The sequence below is a fragment of the Heloderma suspectum genome, chromosome 2 (assembly GCF_057233095.1).
Source record: "Heloderma suspectum isolate Gila_16-S chromosome 2, 16-S_ref, whole genome shotgun sequence".
Classification (NCBI taxonomy): Eukaryota; Metazoa; Chordata; class Lepidosauria; order Squamata; family Helodermatidae; genus Heloderma; species Heloderma suspectum.
In genome coordinates this window covers 184,871,839-184,897,012 of record NC_139459.1, presented here as the reverse complement: position 1 = coordinate 184,897,012, position 25,174 = coordinate 184,871,839, and the positions used below count along the sequence as shown (strand labels likewise).

Here is a 25,174-nt window from a genome sequence, read left to right as displayed (position 1 = left end):
AAATGCTGTCATCCAAGTCAGAGCATCCCTGACAGATGGCTGTCCAGCCTCGTCTTGAATGCCTCCAGGGTGCGAAAGCCCACCACCTCACTAGGTAATGGGTTCCATTGTCGTGTTGCTCTAACAGGAAGTTTTTCCTGAAGTTCAACCAGAATCTGGCTTCTGGTAACTTGAGCCTGTAACTTTATTCCGTGTCCTGCATTCTGGGATGATCAAGAAGAGATCCTGGCCTTCCTCTCTGTGACAACCTTTGAAGTCCCTGAAAAGTGTGATCATATCTCCCCTCAGTCTTCTCTTCTCAAGGCTAAACATGCCCAGTTATTTCAGTCTCTCTTCATAGGGCTTTGCTTCCAGTCCCCTGATCATCTTTGTTGCCTTCCTCTGAACCCTCTCCAGCTTGTCTGCATCCTTCTTAAAGTGTGGTGCCCAGAACTGGACACAGTACTCCAGATGAGGCCTTAGCAGTACTGAGTAGTGGGGAACTGGTACTTCCCGGGATTTGGAAACTATGCTTCTATTAATGCAGCCCAAAATAGCATTTGCCTTTTTTGCAGCCACATCACATTGTTGGCTCATATTCAGCTTGTGATCGACAACAATTCCAAGATCCTTCTCACTTGTCGTGTTGTTGAGCCATGTATCCCCCATCTTGTAACTGTGCATTTGGTTTCTTTTTCCTAGGTGCAGAACTTGGCATTTATGCCTATTAAATTTCATTCCAGTCTATCAAGATCACTTTGAATCATTCTTATGACAAAGCTGCAAAATGAGGTTTAAGAATATATATACAGAGAGATAAAGATAGGTACTGATAGATAAGGCTCATTTGTTTTATTTCAGTGCTTTAATACATTATTCACAAGGTACTGCATAACTCTGAGGTTTTACAAGCTGTTCAATTTTGTCAGTTAGATTAATATCCCTTTTTATTATTTTGGTGAATATCCATATCAGGAAAAACCCAGCCAGTGGCAAATGTCTGCCCCATCAGCGCATGGGGAGCGGTCTTATGTAGGGGGTTTGCCTTTGGCATCTCATTGCAAGCCAAACAAAAGGTGAGTTACAGATTGTAAAGGAGTGATGGTTGTAAGGTAGACTGCTCTGCTCTGCTCAGGTCTTGGGTGGGAGTTAAGGGTTAGTAATAAAAGATATTCTGTTTTAGTTAGAATGGTATTGTTTTATCTTCTGACTCAGAAGATTGGCAACCTTGGGACACCTGGAAGGAGGGCGGCTTGAGTATCTCTGGTCCAAATGGTGCCAGCTAGGGCCCTTATCCCAATTAAGGGATAAGGGTGGCCATAAACCACCTTGGCTTGCCAGGAGGTGAGCTGCAGCTGGAGAAATGTGGAAATGCCATCTCTTCCTCCCTTGGAGAAGGGAGGTGGGTTGAATTAGAGTGTTGGGTGTGAAACGATATAAAGCTTAGGGAGAATCTCCAGCCCTTTTTCTTTTGATTTCCATTGAGTCCGGTGGAAGTCATCTGGGTTGCTGGCTATGTCTCAAAAGACCCTACTTGGAGTAAATAGTCAGGCTAACTAGTTGTATTGTGTTATCTTATTGGGTTTCCAAGCATGGGGTTGGTTCTTTGGTGTTTTCTTCCTGTATTTCTCCCTATTGCTCTTCCCATTCCTTTACCCTTAACTTGTACATGAACTTTCTACCTCTTTAATTCGTGCTGCTAATTATTTCAGTTGGGTCAGTGCTAAATTCAGCTGGGGAATATCTGGTGGTGGGTGCTGGGGCACTGGAGAGATTTCCTCCAAGTCTCAGGTGTAAGGAGACCTGTGGAGGTGGGGCCAGCAGGAAGGTGTGGCTGCTAGAGGTAAAGTCTGCCTTTACATGGTAGTAGGGTTGGGATCCTTCGCTGACTCAAGAGGGAAAATTTGGTAAGAGAGATGGGAAGAGTAAGAGGAAATAACCTTGCTTGAAAACTCTATATAGGGTTTGTTGTTTGGGTCAGATGAGGGCAAGATGCAGGGCCCCGGAGAAGCTGCAGCTCCCAGGAACTGAATCTGCCCACCCCAGGGATGGGGCTCAGTGCTGTCGGGGAACTTGACCTGACCTCCATTGAATGGGAGGTGGAGAACGTGTCAGCTCAGGAGGAGTTAAAGGAAGAAGACTCCTTGGCATTAGGCACGGATGCAGGAATGTCACAAGCATCCCAGGCAGGAAGGGTTAGTGGTGGAGCTGGAGTTCCAGAAAGAGGCTGCCAAAAGTGAGCTTTTCCGCCCCAGTTCAGACAGTGGGAGTGATCTAGGTGCTGTCAGCAACTTCCCTCCAGCTGAGGTGACCGCTCGCCAGCAAGAGTTAAGGCTCCAGAGCAACATATGAGCTGGGTGGCCTGGCATCTCAAGGTGCTACAAGTGGGGGAGGAGAGTAAACCGGCTTTGCCTTCTCTTCCTGCCCCTCCTCCACTTAAGGTTGACCGGAGGCAGTTTCCAGTCTATAGAGGAGGAGAAGAGGTGGCTGCCTTCTTTGCATTATTTGAGGCAGCATGTGAAGAATACGGTGGGGGATCAAAACGCACAAGCCTCCTAAGGACTCAAGGGATGGGGACATTGGTCAGCCTCATGGGGCAGCTCCCTCATGAGCTGTGCTTCGATGATGACCATTTCAAAGGACTGGTGCACCAACAGTTTGCCCTGTCAAAGGAGCATTGTTGGAGAAAGTTCTGGACTCTGTCAGTGCGGGCTTCCGAGACTTATGCTGCCTTAAACACCTATCTCACAGCCGTGTTTGACTCATGGCTGGAAGCAGTTGGGGTGACAGTGGCAAAGAGGAGGTCTGCGTGTTGATGATCTGGGAGCAGCTACATAAATATTTTCCCAAAAACTCTGGGATGTGGCTGTGTGAACGCACGCCAAAGAGCTCGAATGAGCATTGATGGCAGATAGACTGGGTGTTTTTGAAAAGAAGGATCCAACCGGCATGGCGATGGGAAGAAGGTGGTGGCGGCGGCTTAAGCAGAGCTAGTCCAGGCCTGGACCCCTGGAGAGCTGCTATGGTTTCAGATGATTGGGTGAACAGCTCCAGGGTTGTTCAATCACACTTGGAATTAGCAGTAGCTCCCAACTCAAGGGTAGCTGTAAATGAAGGAGAGGATGATGAAGGGAGCTGTATTAAATGTACTGGGGAAGAGCAGCCAATTAAATTGCCCTCTTTTTCTACATCTTTTCAGAAACCACAGGCCCAAGGGCCAACCTAGATGTGACCTTATAATTCTGTGTTTGCACTTAATATGTGTAACTTTTAAAAATGTACATAGCAGCCATGGGGAAAAGGGCCACATGGGTAAGGAGGCCTAACCCTTTCCCACACAGCAATGTCCTGATGAAAGCCTCCTTCCTCCCACCCCCTCTGCCACTGCTATTTGCAGTGTGGCTTGATTACATCAACATGCAAACACCTGCCAGTGCTAAAGAAATGGGCAAAAGAGTATAAGATAAGATTTGAGCAACACCTTGTCTAGTTGCCAGTAGACTGACACAGGAGACAATCTTTTGCTGAAAAAATTCTGCAGACTTTTTTTGTTAGTAAGTACATACTTGTATGTTATTCTTTGTAAATAAGTAGGTTTTATACAGTTTGTATAAGAATGTTATACATGCATAAGCCCCTGTGCCAATTTGTATTTTAGTAATGTTTTAATTAAGTGTGTTGTCCTATTTGTAATTTTTATTACCATTAATGTTACAGCCCCCTGAAGAAGACCTAAAAATAAGAAAAAGGCTGAAACACATTGGGCTTCCATACACACACACACACAGGCATCCTGACAACCTGTTTCTCTTTGTAAATTACCTTGGATGCTCACCTCCTTCTGTTCTCTTAGGCATTTTGGCCACCAGGTGGCACCATCTGCTCATTATTGACCCGCTGATGCCTCCCTTGCTTGTCTACCCTGCTTTTCTTAACAACATTTTTATACTTCCAGACCTCAGTTGATCTTAGTCTTATGGTGTGATCATTCTTCTCACTGAAGACTAGAAAGTGGAAGAGGGGCATTTGCAGTCCAAATGTACATCCTTTCACCAATAGAAGTTTAGCATTTGCATTATGGACTCGTTGGAACAACAACAAAAATAATGAACTCCTCAGGAGGCTGCAAAGAAGAATTGATCAGCCTGACAGTAACTTACAATAGGCCATGGCAGCCCATCTGCACCAGGGATGCGTGTAACTGTTTGTGTCACAGTGGCAGCACTGTGAAGCCTCCATGAATGATGTGTGTGATGGTCAGTGCCGGCTGCAGGTATCTGAGGGCCCTTGGGCAGGAAGCCCTCCGTGGGCCCCCTCCCTCAGTGAGTCTCCCTTCCCACTGCCATTGTCACTGGCTGCTCTTTCTCCTCATCCTTGCTACCACTCCCTTGCTTGTCAGGCAGGGAGCCAGGGAGCAAGGAGGCCGTGGCATCTCCTGCTCCTCCTTCTCACCACCGTTGTTGTCTCGGCCAGCGCGAGAGGCAGGTGAGCAAGCAGGTGAACAGAAGGAGCAGGCCCAGGGGGCTCTTATCAGTGGCCCCCTGTTGAGTTGTGGGCCCTCGGCAGCTGCCTAACCATGCCTACCCTTGTCAGTGGTGATGGTGGAAGGGCAGGATGACCCCTTTTGTGCATCTTATAACAGTGTCAAACACTGTTTAATTTCTAATGAGCCTGAGTCTTTGCATGTGTGCGCAGTGGCGGGTCAGTTGCTCATTGGCATGGGAAATGCATTCTGCATTTGCTCAGAAGTATTCTACACTCCAGGGCTGAGCTTTGGCATTCAGATTAGAGAGGATTCTGGGGCTGTGCTCCAAGGTAACTTGGTTCAAATTAAAGCCCTGAGTTCAAGAAGACTCAGACACAACAGAGCCAACACCCCCAACTTGTGCTCTCCAGATGTTTTAGACTTCAACTCCCATCAGCCCCAGCCAGTATGGCCAATGGTCAGGATTCAGGAACCTGGGGTGTTGTGGCCCGAAGCCCAAGTTGCAGATGTGTCCGGTCATTTATTAGCCAAGTCCTCATCCAGCATCTGGCCATATCTTGGTGGATACAACATGGTACCAACAGCTCAGACTTGCCTTGTGAATCAATCTCTCTCTCTCTCTCTCTCTCTCTCACACACACACACACACACACACACACACACAACTTCTGGGCCCCAACTTCCCTTATCCTCTACCAAGGATTTATACTGCTTTATTCAAGAAGGCCTTTAGCTTGTAAGTAGGTCTGTGGGTTGGATGCCATTTTTATTCTGTGATGGTTAGGTTATGTTTTTATTGTATTGTAATGTGTTTTACTGTTTTAATCTAAATCATTTTTGTAAACTGCCTTGAGTGCCATTTTTTGGTAGAAAGGTAGGGTATCCCTCAAATCAATTAAAAATCATAAATAAAGGGAAAGACTGGCTGAGGTTGCTCACGAGAGCAGCAAACCCTGATGCTGACATCTGGGGAATTCCTTTGTGTCTCTCAGCCAGCCCTGGTGAGGAACCCCTGTCCCTGGGCTCCTGTCACCCACTGTTGCCCAACTCAAGCCCACCTCCTTTCTGCCTGCTTGGCTCAGTATCACATGCTCCTTCCTGTGGGTTATTTAGAGAAACTGGAAGTGACTGGTTCATTTTAAAGTCATCATCTGAACTTTTTCAGGGGAAGTAAAATCTGTGTACCAGAATGGGAAGTACCAACTTTCGTCAGTCTTGGGGCCCTCTCTCTGATGGAGCGGGGAGCAGGGGATAGCTGAGGGAGTTTTATCAACCGGCTGGATTGGGGCGGGGGAGGAGCCAAGAGCAGGGGTGCCATTTAGGGAGAGCTGGAGTGCGGTCCCAGCAGTATTTATGATTATTCCTTAAGAACACCTATATATCTGGTCTTCCCATTGGCTCACTCCTCCTCCTCCACTCCTCCTCCTCCTCCTCTACCAATCATGTGTTTATTGTATTATTATTTCTGCATTTGCTGCATTTGCATTCTGTCCTTCCTCCGAGGAGCTCAAGGGGCACACATGCTTCTCCCCGTCCCCATTTTTCCTGCACAACAACCCTGTGAGGTAAGTTAGGCTGAAAGTCAGTGACTGAACCAAAGTCACCCAGTCAGTTTGTAAGGATTTTTTCCTCCTGTGTTTTTTCATTTAGTATAGAGATATGAGGGGTGTGCATATATGGGAAGGGACAGCTTTTGGGGTGCAGGGGAGTTTAAGGGCTGTGAGCGCTTAGTAGCATGGCATGCTGAAGGGGGCTTAAGGGGTAGAACTTATAGGTAGGGGTAACGCTGTAGTGTTTAAGGGGGCAAGTAGGGAAACACAGAGGCACAGATCCATTGTATTAGAAGCGAATAAATTGTGTGAGTCCTTATATGTATCAAAGTGACCAGTCAAAGGTTATACGAAGACAAAGAAACACAGATGCTGCTGTTTCAGATGTCCCATTGTCATGAACAAGTGAGGATTTGAACCCAGGTCTTTCCAGTCCTAGTCCAGCCCTCTAATCCACGCTTTTCCGATCTGGTGCTCTTCAGGTGTGTTGGACTACGAGCTTTTCCACACGAGGCATTTATCAAGCGCTAGCCATTCCCTACTCATGGTTGTTTACAGGTACTTTAGACGACTTCATGACCCTCCAGTTTCACTTCTGTGTCCAACCAGCACTTTCGGCGAGGTTTTTTTTAGAGCATTTAGGGAAAATGTGGTATTAGGTGTGAAAGCGAAAGAAAGCATGATTTCCTCTTGTGTATTTGTGCTATTCTGCTATATCACAGTACCACCTAGAGGTTATGTAGCAGAAAACCAGGAAAGGAAATGCTCCTTGTGCAGTGCTTGGATCTCAGTTCTGCACCGAAACTGATAGCAGATACAGCCAATTAACAGCCAGTTAACAGTCTCCTGCAGAAAAGCTCAAAATTTCCCAGCATGCCTCCGCTAGCCATGAAGTTTGCAGAAGTGCATAAAAAGGTTTGGAAAAAACTGTAATTGGACGTTGGGGAGGAAACCTACCACCCCACTCCAAAGCAGCCTAATGAGGACCGAGCGTGCTTAGTGGTCATGGAATGTTGAGTGTCAGCTGGGGTGGGGCATGGGGGAACAACACAAAAATGGGGAGTGGGATGCCCTGTTTGGAGGGGGTGGCTTACTAGAACCCTGAACAGGAGCTCCCCATTTAGGAGGGAGGATACACTGCAACATGTTATTGTGATCCCCACTTGTTCTCTCTCATGTTCAGCATCTATCAATTTGGGAGCAAAATAGGTCCAGCCCAGAATATGGTAGTGGTTTCCACATACATCCTTGGAAGATACCCCAAATATGCAGAAGTATAAAAGTTTCTAAATTTAAAGAATTAAAAAACACACATCAATAACAGCTGGTCAAGGACCCATGATCTTCCAGGATGTATGTTAGCTGATTTGGGGGTGGAGGGGAAGAGGGAACTGGAGGTGGGGGTGGGAAAGAAGATCAAACCAGCTCCCTGGAGCCCCTAGCCGCTCATAGTGTCTTTCCTGGAGGGGGGATCAGTGTTGGGGGGGGAGTAGTCCTCACCGCTGCTAGGCTACTGCCAACCACAAGGTTTTTCCCCACGTAATGCAGGATGTTTCACTTCCTTCCATGCCCTTTCCATGCTCTTCCTTGCGCAGCACATCATGTCTCACTGGAGGGAAATGATTGCTAAAGAAGCTTCACATTGCAACACCTAGCCCATCACTGACAGCAGGAGGGGCTGCCCCAGATTAAGTGCCCAGCATCTAGGATGTGCCCAAAGTGGGCCCTTGATTTACCGCTTTTCTTTTTACTGACAAGAGCTTAAGCAACGGCATGTTCATTCAACAGGTGCAGCCAATCCCTGTAGGGCAGAATATGGCACCTGTCAAACGTCTTGCCATCATGGAATGGTTAATGGCACAGCACAAGAGCATGGCAACCATGCTGACTGGGGATGATGGGGACTGCAGTCTAACACAGCTGGAGGGCAGCAGATTGGAAAGGGTTGGCCTAAAATACATTATGTTGGATGCAGGATCGGCCTCCCATGGAGAGAAGGGCTCTGCTCATGGAAGGAACCTGTATTCGATTTGGGGGGATCCCCCTCCCTCAACCCATTCAGCATGGTCCCATGACCTTTCATGTAGCAGGGGGCTGGAGGGGCTGCCACGGGGAGGATGGGGTGGGGAAGTCAGCTTCACCCAGCCCAGTTGCCTAAACCTGGATCCAACCCAAGCCAAGAGTGAGGCACGATGGGAGTTGTAGGCCGAAACACCAGGAAGGCCACACCTTGCCCACCTCTGCACATAAAGCCCCCCCACCCAGGAGCAGGTCTAGTAAAATAACTGTGTCAAGCCACCTTAGCCCCAGAGGGACCCCCCCACACACACCTCTTCTTGGGCTCTTTTACCATTAGTGATGCAAGGCATGTTCTAAACCCACGAAGGAGACATCGTTGGGCAAGATGAGGAAGTGACGCAGAGAGAGATTGCAGCCTCGAGGTGTCCCAGCCTATTGGGAATGCCTAAAGCATATCTCCTCCAACTGTCTACGGGAAATCAAATGAGCATAACACAAGAAATGGGGCAATGACTAATAGTAGACTCTGAGCATCTCTACACCAGCCTAAAATCCCGCATTTAAAATGGGGCTTTCTGCGTCCATTTTAAATGCAAGATCACAACGGATTCCTTTTACACGCGCTTCCTTCCCCCCTCCCCTTTCCCCCTCATTTTCTCCTTTATCGGAGTCTTCCATATGTTTCATTATACAGCTGCTAGGTGACGCTGTGGTCTAGCGCCTCTTACTGCAGGTTTTCCTCTTTTCACAGAAGGAGCTCAAGCAAGGTAATTTGATAGCTCATTGTCTCCAATCTTCAAAAAATGGAATAAAGGTAATTTACTGCAGGAGATGCCCTGGAGGTTGACAACGTGAGTAACCAATCTCAATAGTAGGATTAAAAACTCTGTGTGAAGAAGCCCTCTCACAGATCACAAAGGGCCTGTGACAAAGGCCAGCCCTATCATCAACAGCAGGGTGAACTGGCCTACCTTGGGCAGCAGATTTTGGGTTACCATTAAAAGGCATCACATTGATTTACCCTATACCCACTTATTTGGGAGTAGCCCCATTGCATTAAATGAGACTTACCTCTGACTGGACACATGTATGGGATTGCACTGTAAGTTTATTATCATATCGTTCTGGGAAGCACCACTTGGATTCTCTGCCAAAATGTGTTCAGCTGTCTCAGATCCTCTCAAACACAGCCTTGTGCTTCAAACATGTGCATCACCCACCTGTAGCATTGCTACCTTTTTGTGAACAGAGGCTGGAGGTGTTTCACAGCTGTGTCATTTATTTCCATTTTTTGCTAGCCTTCTCCTCCTCCAAGGACCTCAGGATGGTATACATGGTTCCCTTCTCTCCTCATAATGACCCTGTCAGGTAGGTTAGGCTGAGAGAGTGACTGACCCACAGTCACCCTGTCAGTTCACAGTTGAGTGGGGTTTTGAACCTGGGTCTCCCGGTCCCAGCCCAGCACTCAAACCATTACAGTATACCAGGCTTTTCCATCTGTGCTAGGAAAGGCTGCACCTGTTGATTTCCACCTATTATACTGCTGTTAAAAGCACAGAGCCTAAAAAGTGAGCATCCTTATGCAGCTGTCATATGACAGACATGAAAAAGGCCTGTACTTTGGCAAGACTTGTGCATTTCTCCCCGTCAATAATATGAATTGCTTTGGACTTTGGATCACTGTATCCTAACCTGGATACACCTTGTAATTAAAAAAAAAAAAAAGTGAAATGAGAGATACAGAGTTCATGAGATAACTTTTTATTGGCTTTACAAATACAAGCACATCATGTCTTGTGATTGGGGTTGACAAATCCAGACTCTGAGAGCACCTGGATCTTTAAGGTCTGAAGAAGAGAAGGGAAAATTCCACCAGGTGCAGCTTCCTCCATTCATAGCAGCAGGATGATGGGGAAAAGCCAAACCTGGTGAAATTAATTTGTTTAGGTTCTCCTGTAACGGTACAAGAATCCTGAAAGCAATTCTGTGTCTGGTAGATCAGGCTTCCACAGAAGGGCACCCTCCAGATGTTTGGGACTACAACTCCCATCAGCACCAGTCAGCATGGCCAGGAATGATGGGAGTTGTGTTCCAAAACCTCTGGAGGGCATCTCATTGGGGAAGGCTGTAGTAGACAAAAGTACTGATCTTGACTTGTCCTGTCATGCACAGATGAGGTAGCTACATGTTATGTGCAAAAATAATAATAATCACGCTGCGCATGTTGAACTATGGATTTCACTATGACAAGATGTAGTGATGGACACCAATTCAGATGGCTTTAAAATGTGGATGGATTAGACAAATTCATGGAAGGTAGGGCTATCGATGGCCACTAGTCAGGCTGGCCATATATTACCACCAGTATTGGAGGCAGTGTGCCTCTGTATGCCAGTTGCTGGGGAACATGAGCTGGAGGGTGCTGCTGTGCTCATGCCCTGCTTGTGGGCTTCCCATTGAAGCATCTGGGTGACCACTGTGGGAACAGAATGCTAGACTAGTTTAGCCTTTGGTCTGATTCAGTAGGGCTCTTCTTATGTTCAAATGGATGTAACTGAGCTTTGATACCATTAAAAAATAAATAAATAAATAAATAAATAAATAAATAAAGCTTTTGGAGAAGGAAATTTGGAGTAGACAAGTGGCAGCAGGTTAGAGGGTGCTTAGCCCTTTCCCCATAAGAACAGTCATACTGGATCAAGGGTCCATCCAGTCCAGTATTCTGTTCACACAGCCGACGACAGGAACCCACACTCAGGGCATGAGCGCAACAGCACCCTCCCGCTCATTTCCCCAGCAACTGGTGTACATAAGCTCACTGCCTCTGGAATTGGAGGTAGCACATAGCCATCAGGACTAGTAGCCACTGATAGCCTCCTCCAGGAATTTGTCTAACTGCTTTTGCAGCTATCCAAGTTGGTGGCCATCACTACATCCTGTTGTAGTGAATTCCATGCCCTGTGTCCGTTTCTCTAACTCCAGATGCCTCTCCTATGATTCCAAAAGCATATTTGCTAGGGGAAAAGTGTTAAGCACCCACCTGCTAATTTTCTTTCCTGAAATACTTTTCTTTCCTGCTACTCTTCATTCCTGGAGGTGTTTTTGCAGGTATTGAGGCTCATACATGTATTATGTAAGATGCGGCTGGCCACGGAATATAAACTTATTCATGACCATTTATTTAAAATATTTACATATTGTTCTGAACAGCAGAAAATGTAAAGAAGCTCAGGATAAGGAACAGGATAGGGGAATCCTGCTAATTAGGAAAATTTCCATTTAATTACATCACTATTGAGCTGGGCCCCTTCACAGTAACTTAGCAAAATGGCAAATTCTGTGCTATGCCAGCTCATCAGCATTTCTGAGTTTTTTACAGATACTCACCAGGAATGGATGCCAAGCAATCCAAACTACTGGAAAGCCTCAGAAGCAAGCTCAACAAAATGAAAAAGTACAAAGTGTAAAGTGAGGAGAAAGGGCTTCCTCTTACTCCATCACATCCTCATTCCTACTCATTTGTCTTTTGCCCATGATGCCCCAATGACTCTGTGCCTGTGTCAACGCTGATTCAGAGAATATTTATTTTCACATACACTGACACCCAGGAAACACCCAGTTAAGCCCTGAGAAGAGACATCACGATATCAGTAACACCAAAAAATGCTTTTAAAAAAATAGATTTTAATGGTTTTATTATATACCTTATTGTTTCTGGCCTGGATCCAGAATCTTTGTTCCACCACCAGAAGCATGCCACTTGCAGAACTGGACTCCTGTGTCTTCTCCAGCACTCTGCCCTGCATACCCCCACTGCACACCCTCCAAATCTCCTCCAGAGGGTTGGGGGACCCTTCAAAGGAGATTTGGAGGGTGAGCAGGGGGTATGCAGCGGGGAGGAAAGGAGGTGGAAGTCCCATTCTGGCAGAGGGATCCTTCCACTGGTGGATCAATGAATCTGGATCAAATTCATTGGATTTTTGTTTTAATTTCCATTGTATACTTCCTTGGGATAAATGCCATGAAAGGCAGCATATAAATGCCTTAAAGAAATTATAAGCTTTGCTACAGCTAAGAATGAAGGCCTTTATTGATTGATTTCTTTAAGAAATTTCTTACCCACTTTAGAAAATAATCTTGAAGCAGGATACAAACAATAAAACATAGTAAAATAATATGGCATTGACCAACATGCTGCCCCTCACCCCAAACAATCAAACAGGGGAGAACGGTAACACAGCTAAATAAGTTTTACACAATGCAGCAAAAAAACAAAGATCAGACAAAAGACTGGGTAAACAAATAGGCCTTTAGCTGGCACAAAAAGCTTGGCACCGCCTGTCTATGAGGGGGGGAGTGAGTTCCACAGTCGGGGTGACTGTATGGCGAACACCCTCTCTTAGGCTGACATGTCTCAATTTCCAGGCAAATGCAGTGCTGTCAAGAAGGCACCCCTACTTGATCTTACTATCTGGGCAGGCACATAAGGGAGAAGATGCTCCATCAGTTAGCTAGGTCGTAAGCCATGTAAGGCGTAATGTGACAGCATAAGCACTTTGAACTTGGCCTCGTAGCTTATTGGCAGCCAGCACAACTCCTAGCGTAATATGTTCCTGGTAGGCTGTCCCACTCAGCAGCTTGGCCGCAGCATTTTACACTAGCTACAACCTCCAGGCCAACCTCAAAGCAGCCCCACGTAAAGCACATTGCAGTTGTCCAGTCTTGAGGTTGCCAGTGCCTGGATCACTGGGGCCAGGCTATCCTTAGCAAATGGGTGGGGGACTACACCTGTGGTGCAGAGCCTCCCCCTGCCCGCCTCCGGTTCATCATCTACAAACAATATGACTGGGGATGGGAATAACACACTTTTTTCATTGTTCTGGATTGCCACCTTTTTTCCCTGGCCTTTCTCCTGTGTCTTTTTGCAGCAGCCTCATATTGAAGAAATTAAGCAGGGGATGTTTTTTGTGGCCGAGAGATAAATGGCAGGAAGTGGTTTCCCTGCTCCTTTTGTGTGTATACCAGGCTGCGGTTTAAGAGCTTTCTGAATATGGACTTGAGCATGCTCCGGGAGAGAGCGCAGGACAGGAAGGCCTGGCATGCTATGGTCCATGGGGTCATGAAGAGTCGGACACAACTGAACAACAACAACACGAAGCTTTTATTGTGTGTTCGTGATTGCTCACTCACGGTAGCTTGCAGGTCCTTTACAGCTATGAAATGCTCTGTATATTTGTGCAATTCCACTATATCACAGCAGCATCTAGTGGCTGAATAATGACACATATAGAATGGCAGAGAAAGAAAAAAGCATGTATAAAGGAGCAGATCTTTTTTGTTTTGTTTAAGGAGCTGATCTTAATCCCGCAAAGAATCTGGGAGCAGAAGCCCCAGTAAAGGTGTGGGATAAAAGCCTCATGTAGAAATGCCCAATGTCTGTGGGCCAGTTAAAAAAAATAGTGACAAGGCTACTATTTTTGCACACAGACTCATCACATTTAGAACAAAGCAAGATGGAATTGTGGCTATGGTTTGAAGGCACATGATGCTGAACACCCAGCTGAGGCTAACCAAGGCAGGGTCTGCTCACCTCAGTGCCTGGATGGGAGAAGGAAAGTAGGATTATAAATGAAACAATCCATCAAAACTAGGATTTCTTTTTTTTGGCAAGGCTCCTATTCCATCAGCATTGCCCATTTCATGGCAGGCAGGGATGAAACAGAGCACTCCTAACCCTCCTGAAGAGCCCAGGGGCAGAATAAAGTGGCAACCTGAGATGGCTGAAAACACGATGCCAAGAAAAGCTGCATCTGCTGAATTTCTGCATGCCAGGCTGCTGTCGAAAGCATGGGAGCCCTGCAAGAGAAAGTGACAATGCCTTTATAAAACAGAGATCTTTATCAGCTCACATCTGCAGCCCAGTCCTATCCATGCCTGGTTATAAATAAATCCCATCCAATACAAGGGCAATCCCAAGTAAGTGCATGTTAGATTGCACTCTTCATTAACTGGCACACCAGCTGTGTTGCTAAGCTCAGCTCATGAGCAATTTAACAGAGAACAGCATTGCACAGGAAGCCACCATGAAGGTGGAATTGGTCAAAATAAACACAAAGTCTAGAGATCAGGGTTTAAAAAATATTATTTATTTTATTCAAGGTTTCTAATAAAACCCAACAACAACAAAAACCCAACACACTCGTATGCAAAGTATATCATCCAACAGTGAAATCTTTTCCAAATAGCCTATCAATGGACATATTATATAATCCAGGGTGATTGGGTTTCAAAATGGGAGGGGGAGCAGCTTTAACATTAGTATGCCAACATATTAATATGCCAACAACAAAACCCCAACACACACATATGCAAAGTATATCATCCAACAGTGAAATCTTTTCCAAATAGCCTATCAATGGACATATTATATAATCCAGGGCGATTGGGTTTCAAAATGGGAGGGGGAGCAGCTTTAACATTAATATGCCTCATTCTTGCCCAATGTGGGGCCGCTGTACGGGTGACCAGATGCAAAGGAAGGAAGCCGAGGGAACTGAACATTTCACCACTGCATAGAACAGAGAATTCCAGCAGGTTCTACTTTTCTCACCCATAATGCACACTGTGTACAGTTCTGGCTACCTGATCTCAAAAAAAGGATATTGTAGAGCTGGAAAAGTGAAGAAAAGGGCAACAAAGATGATCAGGGGACCAAAGCAACTCCCCTTTGGGGAAAGGTTACATTGCAACATTTGGAGGGTTTAATTTAGAAAAAAAAATGCTAGCAAAGGCTGTGTGTGTGTGTGTGTGTGTGCGTATCAGGTTGGGATGGGGCCAGGGGGATATTTCCAAAAGAGATTTAGCCTATGGTGACTCCCCAGAGGAAAGGTGTTGCACAGGTTCAGAGGAGCCACCAAGAACACCTCTGTCTGGTTCTTGCTGCCGTCAATTGGTGCATGGATGGAAAAGAGAAGATTCTGAGTATATGGTGGACTGTGCTGAAACAGAGGTAAAGGAAAAGATCATCAAATCACGCTACTGTTAGCATTCATATCACAAGACAGCCTAGACACATACAGAACAAGACATAGAGGTCTCTGTACATCAGGGTCTGGGCAACGTGTAGCCCTCCAGTTGTTTTAGCCTACCACTTCCATCAGCCCTAGCAAGCATAGCCAATGGTGAGGGATGACAGGAGTTGTGGGCTAAAATATCTGGATGGCCGCAACTTAGTGGACATGTTACTAAGGGTGCTTCCAGATGAGGCTTTTATTGCACAGTGCGCAAATGTCCCATGGTCAAAGTGACAAGAGGTAAATGGTTTGGGGAGCAGAGTGCTGGACAGAGGTGATAAATATAAATATGCATTTACAAAACTGATCACTATATATTGTGCGTGCGTGTCAAAGTCCTGCGCTGAGCAGGGGGTTGGACTCAGTCTTATAGGCCCCTTCCAACCCTACTATTCTATGATTCTATAAAAGTGCAGACCTGACAGCATCTTTGTGTCTATGACTATAAAAAAGACAACGGATGACTGGCCACAGAGATGTTGTGAAGGAGCAACATTTGCTATCATGTCTGAAGCCTGGCAAGGCCAAACAGCCCCTCTGTCACTGGCTACCAATCCAAAAGGGCAGCTTCTCCAGCTTCAACAAGGCAAGGCCCAGTCAATCAATCCCAGTTGATTTCCATATTACCCATATGGGCCACAACAGAATATGGAATATGCTATCAAATACAACAGTAAAACAACAGAAATCCCATGAAGGAGCTAGTTAAGATCTTCCTGTATCTAGTCCAGCATGAAAGTCCAGGCAGCTTTGTGGTGGCCTCCCTGCCCCCAGGACAAGCCGAGTGGGTCAGAGCAGAATGTCCCTATGGAGACTGGGAGTCCCCTGCCTGCTCCCGGTGAGTTAGCGGCACCGGTGGAATCTCCGTGCAAAGTTGTAGACCACACCTTTGTAGGCCTCACGGAACTGGCGGTTCATGGCGGCATAAAGCACTGGGTTGATGCAGCTGTTGAGCCATGTGAGGTTGGCAGCGATCATGTGCAGCACAGTCGGAGCACGGTTTTTGGCATCGAAGATGTTGATCAGCAGGAAAGGAATGTAGCAGATGACAAAGAAAAGGAAGACCACGAAGCACATGCGGGTCACCCGGCGGAATTCAGAGTGGCTATCCTTGGTCTGGCAAGGGACAGCTTTCTTAGGTGGGGCCACAGGCTGAGACACTGGAGGAGTCCCACTGCTCTCAGAAGAAGCTGATGGGACAGAAGATTTGGTCGTAGGCCCAGAGGGTAGACCTTCACAGGAATGCTGGGAAGCCCCTGCACTGTCCACCCCACTGTCCAACTCTTGGTAGCGTCCTGGTGTGGCTGAGCTGGTCCCAGCCACATGGGCTCCCTTCAGGCTGGCCTTCTTCAGCTTGTATTGGTCCATGTTATGGGCAGCAGTCTTGACTTTGCGATGGATGAGGAAGTAGAAGATGCCGACACAGCTGAGACCCACCACAAAGTAGAAGGCCATGAGGATGGTGGTATAGGGCCGGCCATGGATGCGATGGAAGCTGCAGGTGCAGACTTTGGGCACCAAGACATAGACAGACCACAGTGGTGCGAAACTGGCAACGCCAACAACCCAGGTGGCCAGAGCAATGAGCATCACCCCAAGGCGGGAGAAGATGCGGTCAAAGAGGGCTGTGTTGGCGATCAGCAGGTAGCGACTGATGGCAATTAGGCAGAGAGTCAAGATAGAGACTGAGTTGGAGACGAAGAGCAGCATCCCAAAGACCCGGCAAAAGTCAGCACCCGCCCGCCAGTAAAGATGCAGGTAGGAGTCCACGGAGAAGGGCTGAAGGAAGGTGCAGTACAGAATGTCGGCCAAGGTCAGGTTGACGATTAGCAGATTGACACGCGTCTGCAGCTTGGTGTCTGCTGCATAAGCCAGCAGGGTCAGCACGTTGCCCACCGTGCCCACTATCGTCACCACGATGCCCCAACTCACGGACACATAGCGGTAGCCAACGATGGAAGGGTCATAGCAGGAGAAGTTGTCAGCAAGATTTTCCATCTTGGGAGGAAGTGATTCCAGGCTATGGCGCCCTCTAGTGGAAAGCTACCAGGCCAATATTGTACCTAGAGGAAATGGAAGGAAAGAAGGAAGCAAAAGCATATGGCTGTCAAGTAGTGATCAGCAGTGGCTTCAATGCAGCCCAAGGAAATACTTCCTACAACACAAAATCAACTTGGGGGATTCCTTGGCACAAGGAAGTTGTCACGACCACTGGCATAGATAGCTTTTTAAAATGGATACGTTGATGACTTTCTTAGCCACAACAGCTGGGCACAGAGCTCCTTCGTGGCGGAGTCTGCCTGATATGCCTGTGCAGTGCCTGGAGAGAAAGGGCTCCCATCCCAACTGGGGTCTCTGGCATGACGGACAGGGGAGAATTGGAAAGACACAGAGAACTGCAGTGGACATCCCAAGAGTGAGAAGAGATGTCCTTGCACGCCCACCTAAAGCCAAAGGCCTGCTGCTTGGTTTACACAGACACACACACACACACACACACACACAAACACACACACATGGCGCTCTCTGATTTACATCCCAGTTTCCTCCAGGGATGAGAGATCAAAGCGCAACCCCATTCCTTCCCCTAAAAAGGCCTAATTGGGACGTTGCCATGGAAACAGACATCTCCAAATCGTTCCTAACTGGCACCATCCTCTCCCTGGTTGGCTCCCTTTTCAAGCCAGAGGTGGGTTACGTGGAGGGTAGAAACTGGAGGTCTAGACCCCCAAAAGCTCCAGTTTGGCATCCTTGGCTTTCGGGAAAAGCCAAAACGGGCCTTTCAAAATCCTGGCACTACTGGCCCTATTGGGGAGGGTGCAAGGTCTATGACCAGACACACTTATAGCAGGGATAGTGGACAGCCTACTGCCCTTGGTCTAATTTCACTCAGTCCTCAGTACAATGTTAGAAGACCCCTGCAAGCAATCAGACCTCTGGCAAGAGCAATCTTTCCCTCCTTTTCCACCCCACTGGGCAAGGAGGTAGAGAGAGGAGAGGGAGACAGAGAAATAAGAGGGTTGCACAGAGAGAGAGAGAGAGAGAGAGAGAAAGTAAGATAGAAGGGGTGGCCCCACCCATTTTTAGCTCTAGTCCCACCCACTGCTGCTCTTGTCCCCACCCACTGCTAGCATGCAGTTCCCAGCAGATTACCCCCAAGGGAATGTGGGCCTGACTTAGAGAGAGAGACACACACACACACGCACCACCCTCCATGATGAAAAGAAAGCACACATTGTGCTAAGCTTTTTAGTTACTTGCGGTTGTCAAATGACCTTCCAGAAAAAAAAACTTTTTGCCATCTTAAGCTGGTTCACCAGCTGTGGCTCTATCTGAAGAGATCTGACCTCACCTAAGTTATCCATGCATTACTGACTCCAGGCCGGACTACTGTAATGCGATCTACGCGGGGCTGCATTTGAAGACAGTTTGGGAACTTCAGCTGATGCAGAATGCAGGCATCTGAATGGTTTTGGGGTCCAGGCAGCTGGTTCATGTGACACCTATATCGCACCAGTTGCACTGGTTGCCAGTGAGTTTAAAGTGCTGGGTTTAACCTTTCAAGCCTTAAAAGGTTTGGGACAGAATTACTTTAAGAACCACCTTCACTCATATCAGCCTGCCCACATTTTAAGATCATCAGCAAAGGTCTTTCTCATTTGTCCACTTTTAAGAGCAGTTTGGTTGACGTAAGGGAGAGATAATTTTCTGCAGTGGCCCCACACCTTTCGAATGCGTTGCCAGCTGGAGTCCATCGGGCCCCATCATTGCAGGCTTGTAGGAAAAGCCCTAAAGACCTATTTTGTTTTCTTTGGCTTTTCCGTGCATTGTGTTTTATTGGGCTGCTGATGGATTTAGCTGCATTTATGTACTGCATTTTTGTATTTTGGGGGTAGATGTTTGTTTTATTATTAGCACTGGCTTTGATTAATATTTGATGTGTATTGTTATTTTTTTTTTAATTATTCTTGAAGCTGTCTTGAGAGGGTTTCTACCCATAAAGGTGACCTATAGATACAGGGTTGGATCCAGATTTACGATGGATCACCTGTGCTGTTGGAAGTGGACTTCCTCATCCCCTCCTTCCTAAAGCAGCCCCTCCAGCCATCTGAAAATGCTACACAAAATCAGGAGATCCTGCTGAGTGGGATGAACCGTGGTGTGGTGTGGGGGGATCTCCCAAAAATGGGTGGAGGGACCTTCCACGAGTGGATCTGATGAAGGCAGATCCTGGATCTACCCAATGTAAATGAAAATAAATAAATATCCCCCCCCCCACACACACACACACACACACAGCCTGGAGGTAAGCATGATCACATAGGCCTGCAGGGCAAAACGCCATTAAAAGCACAGCTCTAATTGCCAAATTCTCCACTGGCTACCCTAGCTCCAGTTCAAGAAATGGTTACTGCTGCTCCAAGGTACCTGCTCCCCAAAGCTTACGGTATTCAATAAATAGACAAGAGATGCTTTAGTGGTTCATCTGGTGGTTTCTGAAGAAGGGACATGAGAGAGGGAGAGGGAAGTGGGTTAAGAAACTGGAAGCTGCTCTTGTAACTCGTGTACCCATGCAGTTCTAGGAAGGGAGTTGACTTGCCTGCTAGTGCAGACCACTTCCGAAACCTTCAAGGTGAACAAACCATTAGTTCTAGTTAGAACAAACCATTTATTTGAACAAACCATTTAAACAAACCATTTGTTTAAATTAGAGTAGTTTAAATGGTTTGTTAGAACAAACCATTTAAACAAACCATTAGTTAGAACAAACCATTAGTTCTAGGCCAGTGTCAAAGCCCTTGTCAGCAGCTAGGTTTCTTGTTTTGGGGTGGGGGGCACTGTGAGAAGAGAGAGGTAATGGGGTTACTGGCCTGCTGCCAGTTTCTGTTCTCACTCATCCTGCTTTCTCCACACTTCTTTTGCGTCTAGATTGGTGACAGAGTGGCCCAGATGATGAATCTCACTGGGTCCAGACATGGACTAGAGACCTTTAGATGCTAACCTCTAGTTCAACATTGCACTTGGGGTGGTGAAGCCTTACCATGAACAGGGCAAACATCATCAGCCTGATAGGAGGGAGGCAGAGCAGAGCAGGAGAGTGGGAGAGCCTCTCAGCGACAGCCTGATCCTATGCATGTTTACTGGGAACTCAGTTCTGTGAGTTGGGTGGGGCTCTCAAATCAGGATGTCAGAGAAGCACTTGGGGGCTGCATTCCAGTGGTGGGTGGGTCCAAAGCCAAAATAAGTGGGGCCAAAAATAAAGCCTTTTTTAGAATAGGGGAAAAAAATGCACAAAAGCCAGGGAATGACTAAATGATTGCCAGTTAGGGGAAAGTGGGTGGGGCTAGGGGAAAGTGGGTGGGGCTAGGGGAAAGGGGTATGGCCATTTGGGGAATCCCAGAGGTCTGAACTGGGACCCCCTGAGGGATGGAATTGACCTCCAGGCTTGAGTTTCCCCACCCTCTGCTTTATCAGATGCCTGGGCTGAGAGTGTGGGAGGCTTAAGCAGAGTCAGATTGACAATGAAGCATACACAGCGTTGCCATCTTCCTCACCAATACCACCATCATGCCTTGTGCCTTTAATAGGCACTTAACAGGCAAATTCAACACTTGGTCTTTTCGGTATAAAAGTGCAGCATGGTGGAGGGGAAAGGACATCAGCACCTGTTGAATTTCTGCCTGTCACACAGAAGTTGAAGGCATAAAGCCCATCAAGAAAAGAAGAAACAACAGGGGCTACACCAGGATGGTTTGGTGCTTGGAGTGTCAGATTACATCAGGGGAGATCCAGGTTCAAAACCTGGATCTCCACTTCATGAAACTCACTGGGTGACTTGGGAAAATCTGCCAGCTTGCCTAACCTACTCCACAGGGCTGTTGTGAGGATAAAGCGGAGACAGAATCATATACTCAGCTTTGAACCCCTTGGATGAAATATTATAAATTTAATAATAGCCTTCCACAACCTGATGCCCCCCAGGTGTGTTGCACTGGAGGGTGTGTGCATGGGCAGTGCTGGCTGGGGATAATGGGAGTTGTAGTCCAACCTATCTCAAGGGCATCCGGTTGGGGAAGCCTAGTTCATGCACATTGGCCCCCTTCAAAACCACCACGTGGCTACACCTTGAATAAGATAGCTAAAGTACCTTCTGATTTTATCACCCTTGCCCCTTTCCTCCAAAACCAGGCTAAGATGCTTAGACTCTAAAGAAATGTCATCAGGTCTGTGAGAAGGAAAAATAACCCCTCAGACCAACGTAATGAAATGAAAGATGAAGACCAGGTTGTCCTTGCCTCCACCTAACCAGTCTCACTGGGATTCCTCCAGGGCCAGAGGGTCTGAAAGGTGTATACTAAAAATCAACACAGTATAGATTAATTCCAAAATCCATATAGTGTAATACCTTTACTAGGCCAGCTCAAGGATCACAAAATACGTGTAAGCTTTTGAGATCTCCAGATCCCTTCATCAGGTAAAGGCATTGCAGTATATAGATTCTGACATTTTTCTTATGGACAACATAGCAGCCTTTGTTTTCAGTGTAGATTAATTACCCATCAGCACCTTTTAACCATCTCACTGTATTCAAAACCAAGATGGTGAAAGGGAAGATGTTTCCAAACTTTCCAAAGTGTTCTGGTGGATGAAACAGAGACCTGTGGGGTCTTCTAGGTGAGCCAACATGGAATCTGAAGGTGTGATCTTGGATAGGTTTGGTAAGGCTGCTTTGAAACTAGGGTCTTCTAGGTGAGCCAACATGGAATCTGGGGTCTTCTAGGTGAGCCAACATGGAATCTGGGGTCTTCTAGGTGAGCCAACATGGAATCTGAAGGTGTGATCTTGGATAGGTTTGGTAAGGCTGCTTTGAAACTAGGGTGTCCAGACGCAAAAGAGGACAAGGCTTCTGCAGCTTTAATGGTTGTGTAGAAGGAGGGATTTTAGTAGGGCACAATACTAGAGCCCAGGTCACCCCATGAAGCTGATTGGAGGGAAATTCAGGACAGAAAAACAGTGTACTTCTTCACACAGCACATAGTTAAACTATGGAATTTGCTTCCGCAAGATGCCGCGATGGCCACCAACGTGGACAGCTTTAAAAGGGGTCTAGACAAGTTCCTGGAAAATGGCTATAAATGGCAACTAGTCATGACGATTATATAATACCTCCAGTGTCAGAGAAAGGGTGCTTCTCGATCCCAGTGTCTGGGGAGCATGAGCAGGAGGGTGCTATTGTTCTCATGTCCTATTTAGGGGCTGCCCAGGGGCAACTGATCGGCCCCTGTGGGAAACAGCATGCTGGACGAAGTAGGCCTTTGGAACAGCCTTGCTGGATCAGAGTGATGTTCTTATAGCCAGTATTCAAAAAGGGAAGTTTGGAAAATATTCAAAATTCAGAAAGAGACTCTGAAATGCTGCCAAGTGCCTAATTTATGTGAAATTTCATCTCATCTCTGGTGCCAGCCCATGCCTTTTTTCTTCCAAGCCTACAATCCCATAGTTTGACTTGATTCCCAAAAGATCTTTCTCCTGCTACTGACAACTTATCCTCTTCAATGCACTCAATATATAACTGGCTGAAGAGAAGCGACAAGGGTGTGTCAATATGATAAACCGTCCTGGAGTCAAGACTTGGAGTCTGAGATCTCCCACAGCTCAGCCCTGGAACCTTCCTCCATGGGCAGTGTTGAACTCAAGGATGAGGGAAGTAACAAGAAAGATTTTTTCTGGCCTCATGGCTGAGTGACCAAACTTGAAATTAAAAAGGATCCACCATTTGACACCTTTTCAAAAGGTCCCGTTCCTATGCATTTTTTTAAACAGTGGCCTCATGCTCAATAATTAATTAGATGATGCTTTTCCTATTATTTTACAATCATGCCAGGAAAAGCTTCACCCACTAAATTTCTGCATGTTAGGCCACTGATAAAGATACAGGAGCAGGCTCTGAAAAACTGATGGCAACTCTGTCTACATGTTGCTGGGTAGAATGGCCAGATGCATAAGTAGAGAGGGCTCCTGCACCTTTAATAGTTGTGTAAAAGCTGCTGCTGTTAAACTATTAAAAGTGTAGGAGCCCTATCTTCTTTTGCATCTGACCACCCTATATTGTGGATTTCCAAGTAATCTAGGTGTGGCAAGGGGGAGTCTTTACCTATTCCTGTGCTTTTAACAGCACTTGATCTCTAGAAATCAGAAGTTGAAGATTTTCACAGCAAGGAAATAAGACCTGTCCCTTGTTAATGTCTGCAAATCTAGCTGCTGTAAAAAGCCTAGAAGCAGTGGCTGGTACAAGAAGCAAGCAACCCTCATTGTTAGCCACTCTTGTGATAAACCAATACTGAAAGATAATGTGAAATCTACACGCCTTCAGGAGGCACAGAAAGAACTAGAGGGGAAAACCTCATGTATATAATAGTTTAACTTTTAAACTTTAGCTGCTCCTGAATATAAACTTCAGTATGTGAAAAAGAATTAAAGTGACTTACTGAGGAAAGATGGGGAGCAGACGATCCAAGCTAATGCCCACAGTCCGCAGGTCTTGGTATCTCCAGCTTTTTTGACACTTATTTATCAAGGTTTTTCATGCCTAGGCTGAAAACAGAACAAAAAAACCTCCCAAGTTTCCAAATTCCCTGAAGCAACTTCCTCTTTCCCTGAGGCTCATAAATGCCAACTCACCAGACCTGTGTGTACTCACAGTGCTTGAAAGAGACTTGCGTTCATGGGCTCGTGCAGACTCGCCCACAGAAGCTCAGAGCAGAAATTTAAACAAGGGTCAAAAAAGATTAAAGATTAACACTAGCTGGCCTGGGTAAAGAGGGAGAGGAACAGGGAGAGAGAAGGTGTTGCACTAGGATTGAGAGACACAGCAAGACAACTTGATGTGTGGATTGGGACATTCAGTCACATGTCCATCTATGGCAGGGGTGATGAACCCCTTTCAACCAAAGGGCAGAATTCACTTTCAGAAAGCATGGGGGGGGGGCGATTTGGGGGGGGTGATTCGGGGGGGGCAAGGGCAAAGGGGGCAGGGCCAAAATGCCGGCACATTTCAGCTTCAAGCTCTTACTGCCAATCATTAAGCCTTAGGAGGACACTTCGACCTTTTAGAATGGGGGAAAAATGCACAAAAGCCAGGAAACCACCAAATGATTAGTGGGTGGGGGCATGGCCATCTGGGGAACCCTGGGGGACTGGATTTGGCCCCAGGTGTGAGATTCTGCACCTCTGATCTACGGATCCAGCAGTTTGGTTAGGTTTTAAGGATTCTGAGAAGAAAGTAAATGAGTGTCTGGGAGTAGGACCATCTTAAGATTGGTGGAATCAGAGTACTATCAATGGCTTGCTACCTTTCCTATTCTTCTTTCCAGTACAGAGGTCCTCCTCCCATTTCCTCCTCTAATACAGTTTCTATGTAGCGATGATTAAGGTCACATTTAGCAGCCAATTGCACATCTTCTAGAGCCTGGAATAGCTCACACGATGGCAATTTCTACAGCTTTGTTCCAAGGGCACTGGAGTAAACTGAATAGCAACCAAGTGTATTGAAATCATTGTGTCATTATTTCTTGAACGGTCAACACGTGCTGCTATTGCTGCAGTTAACTGTGCTGTAAGGACCACTTTGGTTAAAGGGAGGAGCAAAGAAAAAAGGCAACATTCTCTACTCCATCCTTTCCCAACCTGGTGTCCTCCAGATGTTTTGGGCTACAACTCCCAGGATTCCTGACCATTGGCTGTGCTGTCTGGGGCTGATGGGAAATATGGAGGACACCAGGTTGAGGAAGGCTGCTCTACATTGAAGCTGCAATCCTATGCACACTTACTTGACCATGAGCATCAGTGAAAACAGTGGAATTTACTTCTGAGTAAATATGCTTAGAGACTGCTCTGCAGCTTTAGGCTCTGTACAACCCATTAGCCACATACAGCTCATCAAGGCTTTCCCCAAGCTGCCAGATCAGCAAACAAATGCAGAACTGTAAGAATGCCATGAAATACATCCTGTGGCCTGAGCATCTGCAATTCAGGTCTCCCAGACATAAATCCTCATTCGTTTTTAT

General features: G+C 46.6%; 1 protein-coding gene across 1 annotated transcript; it reads right to left on the bottom strand.

Moving 5' to 3' along the window:
- Positions 1-14,159: 14,159 nt before the first annotated feature.
- On the bottom strand, positions 14,160-23,787 carry GPR84 (G protein-coupled receptor 84). The gene is made up of 2 exons (XM_084832289.1): positions 23,597-23,787; positions 14,160-17,170 (listed from the first exon to the last, which is right to left on the bottom strand). The coding sequence occupies exon 2, from the start codon at positions 17,103-17,105 to the stop codon at positions 15,951-15,953; it is 1,155 nt and encodes a 384-aa protein (XP_084688415.1). The 5' UTR covers positions 17,106-17,170; positions 23,597-23,787; the 3' UTR covers positions 14,160-15,950.
- Between the last annotated feature and the right edge of the window lie 1,387 nt (positions 23,788-25,174).

Excerpts from the sequence above, each read along its gene's own strand:
- GPR84 (XM_084832289.1), bottom strand. The coding sequence starts at position 17,105 with ATGGAAAATCTTGCTGACAACTTCTCCTGCTATGACCCTTCCATCGTT.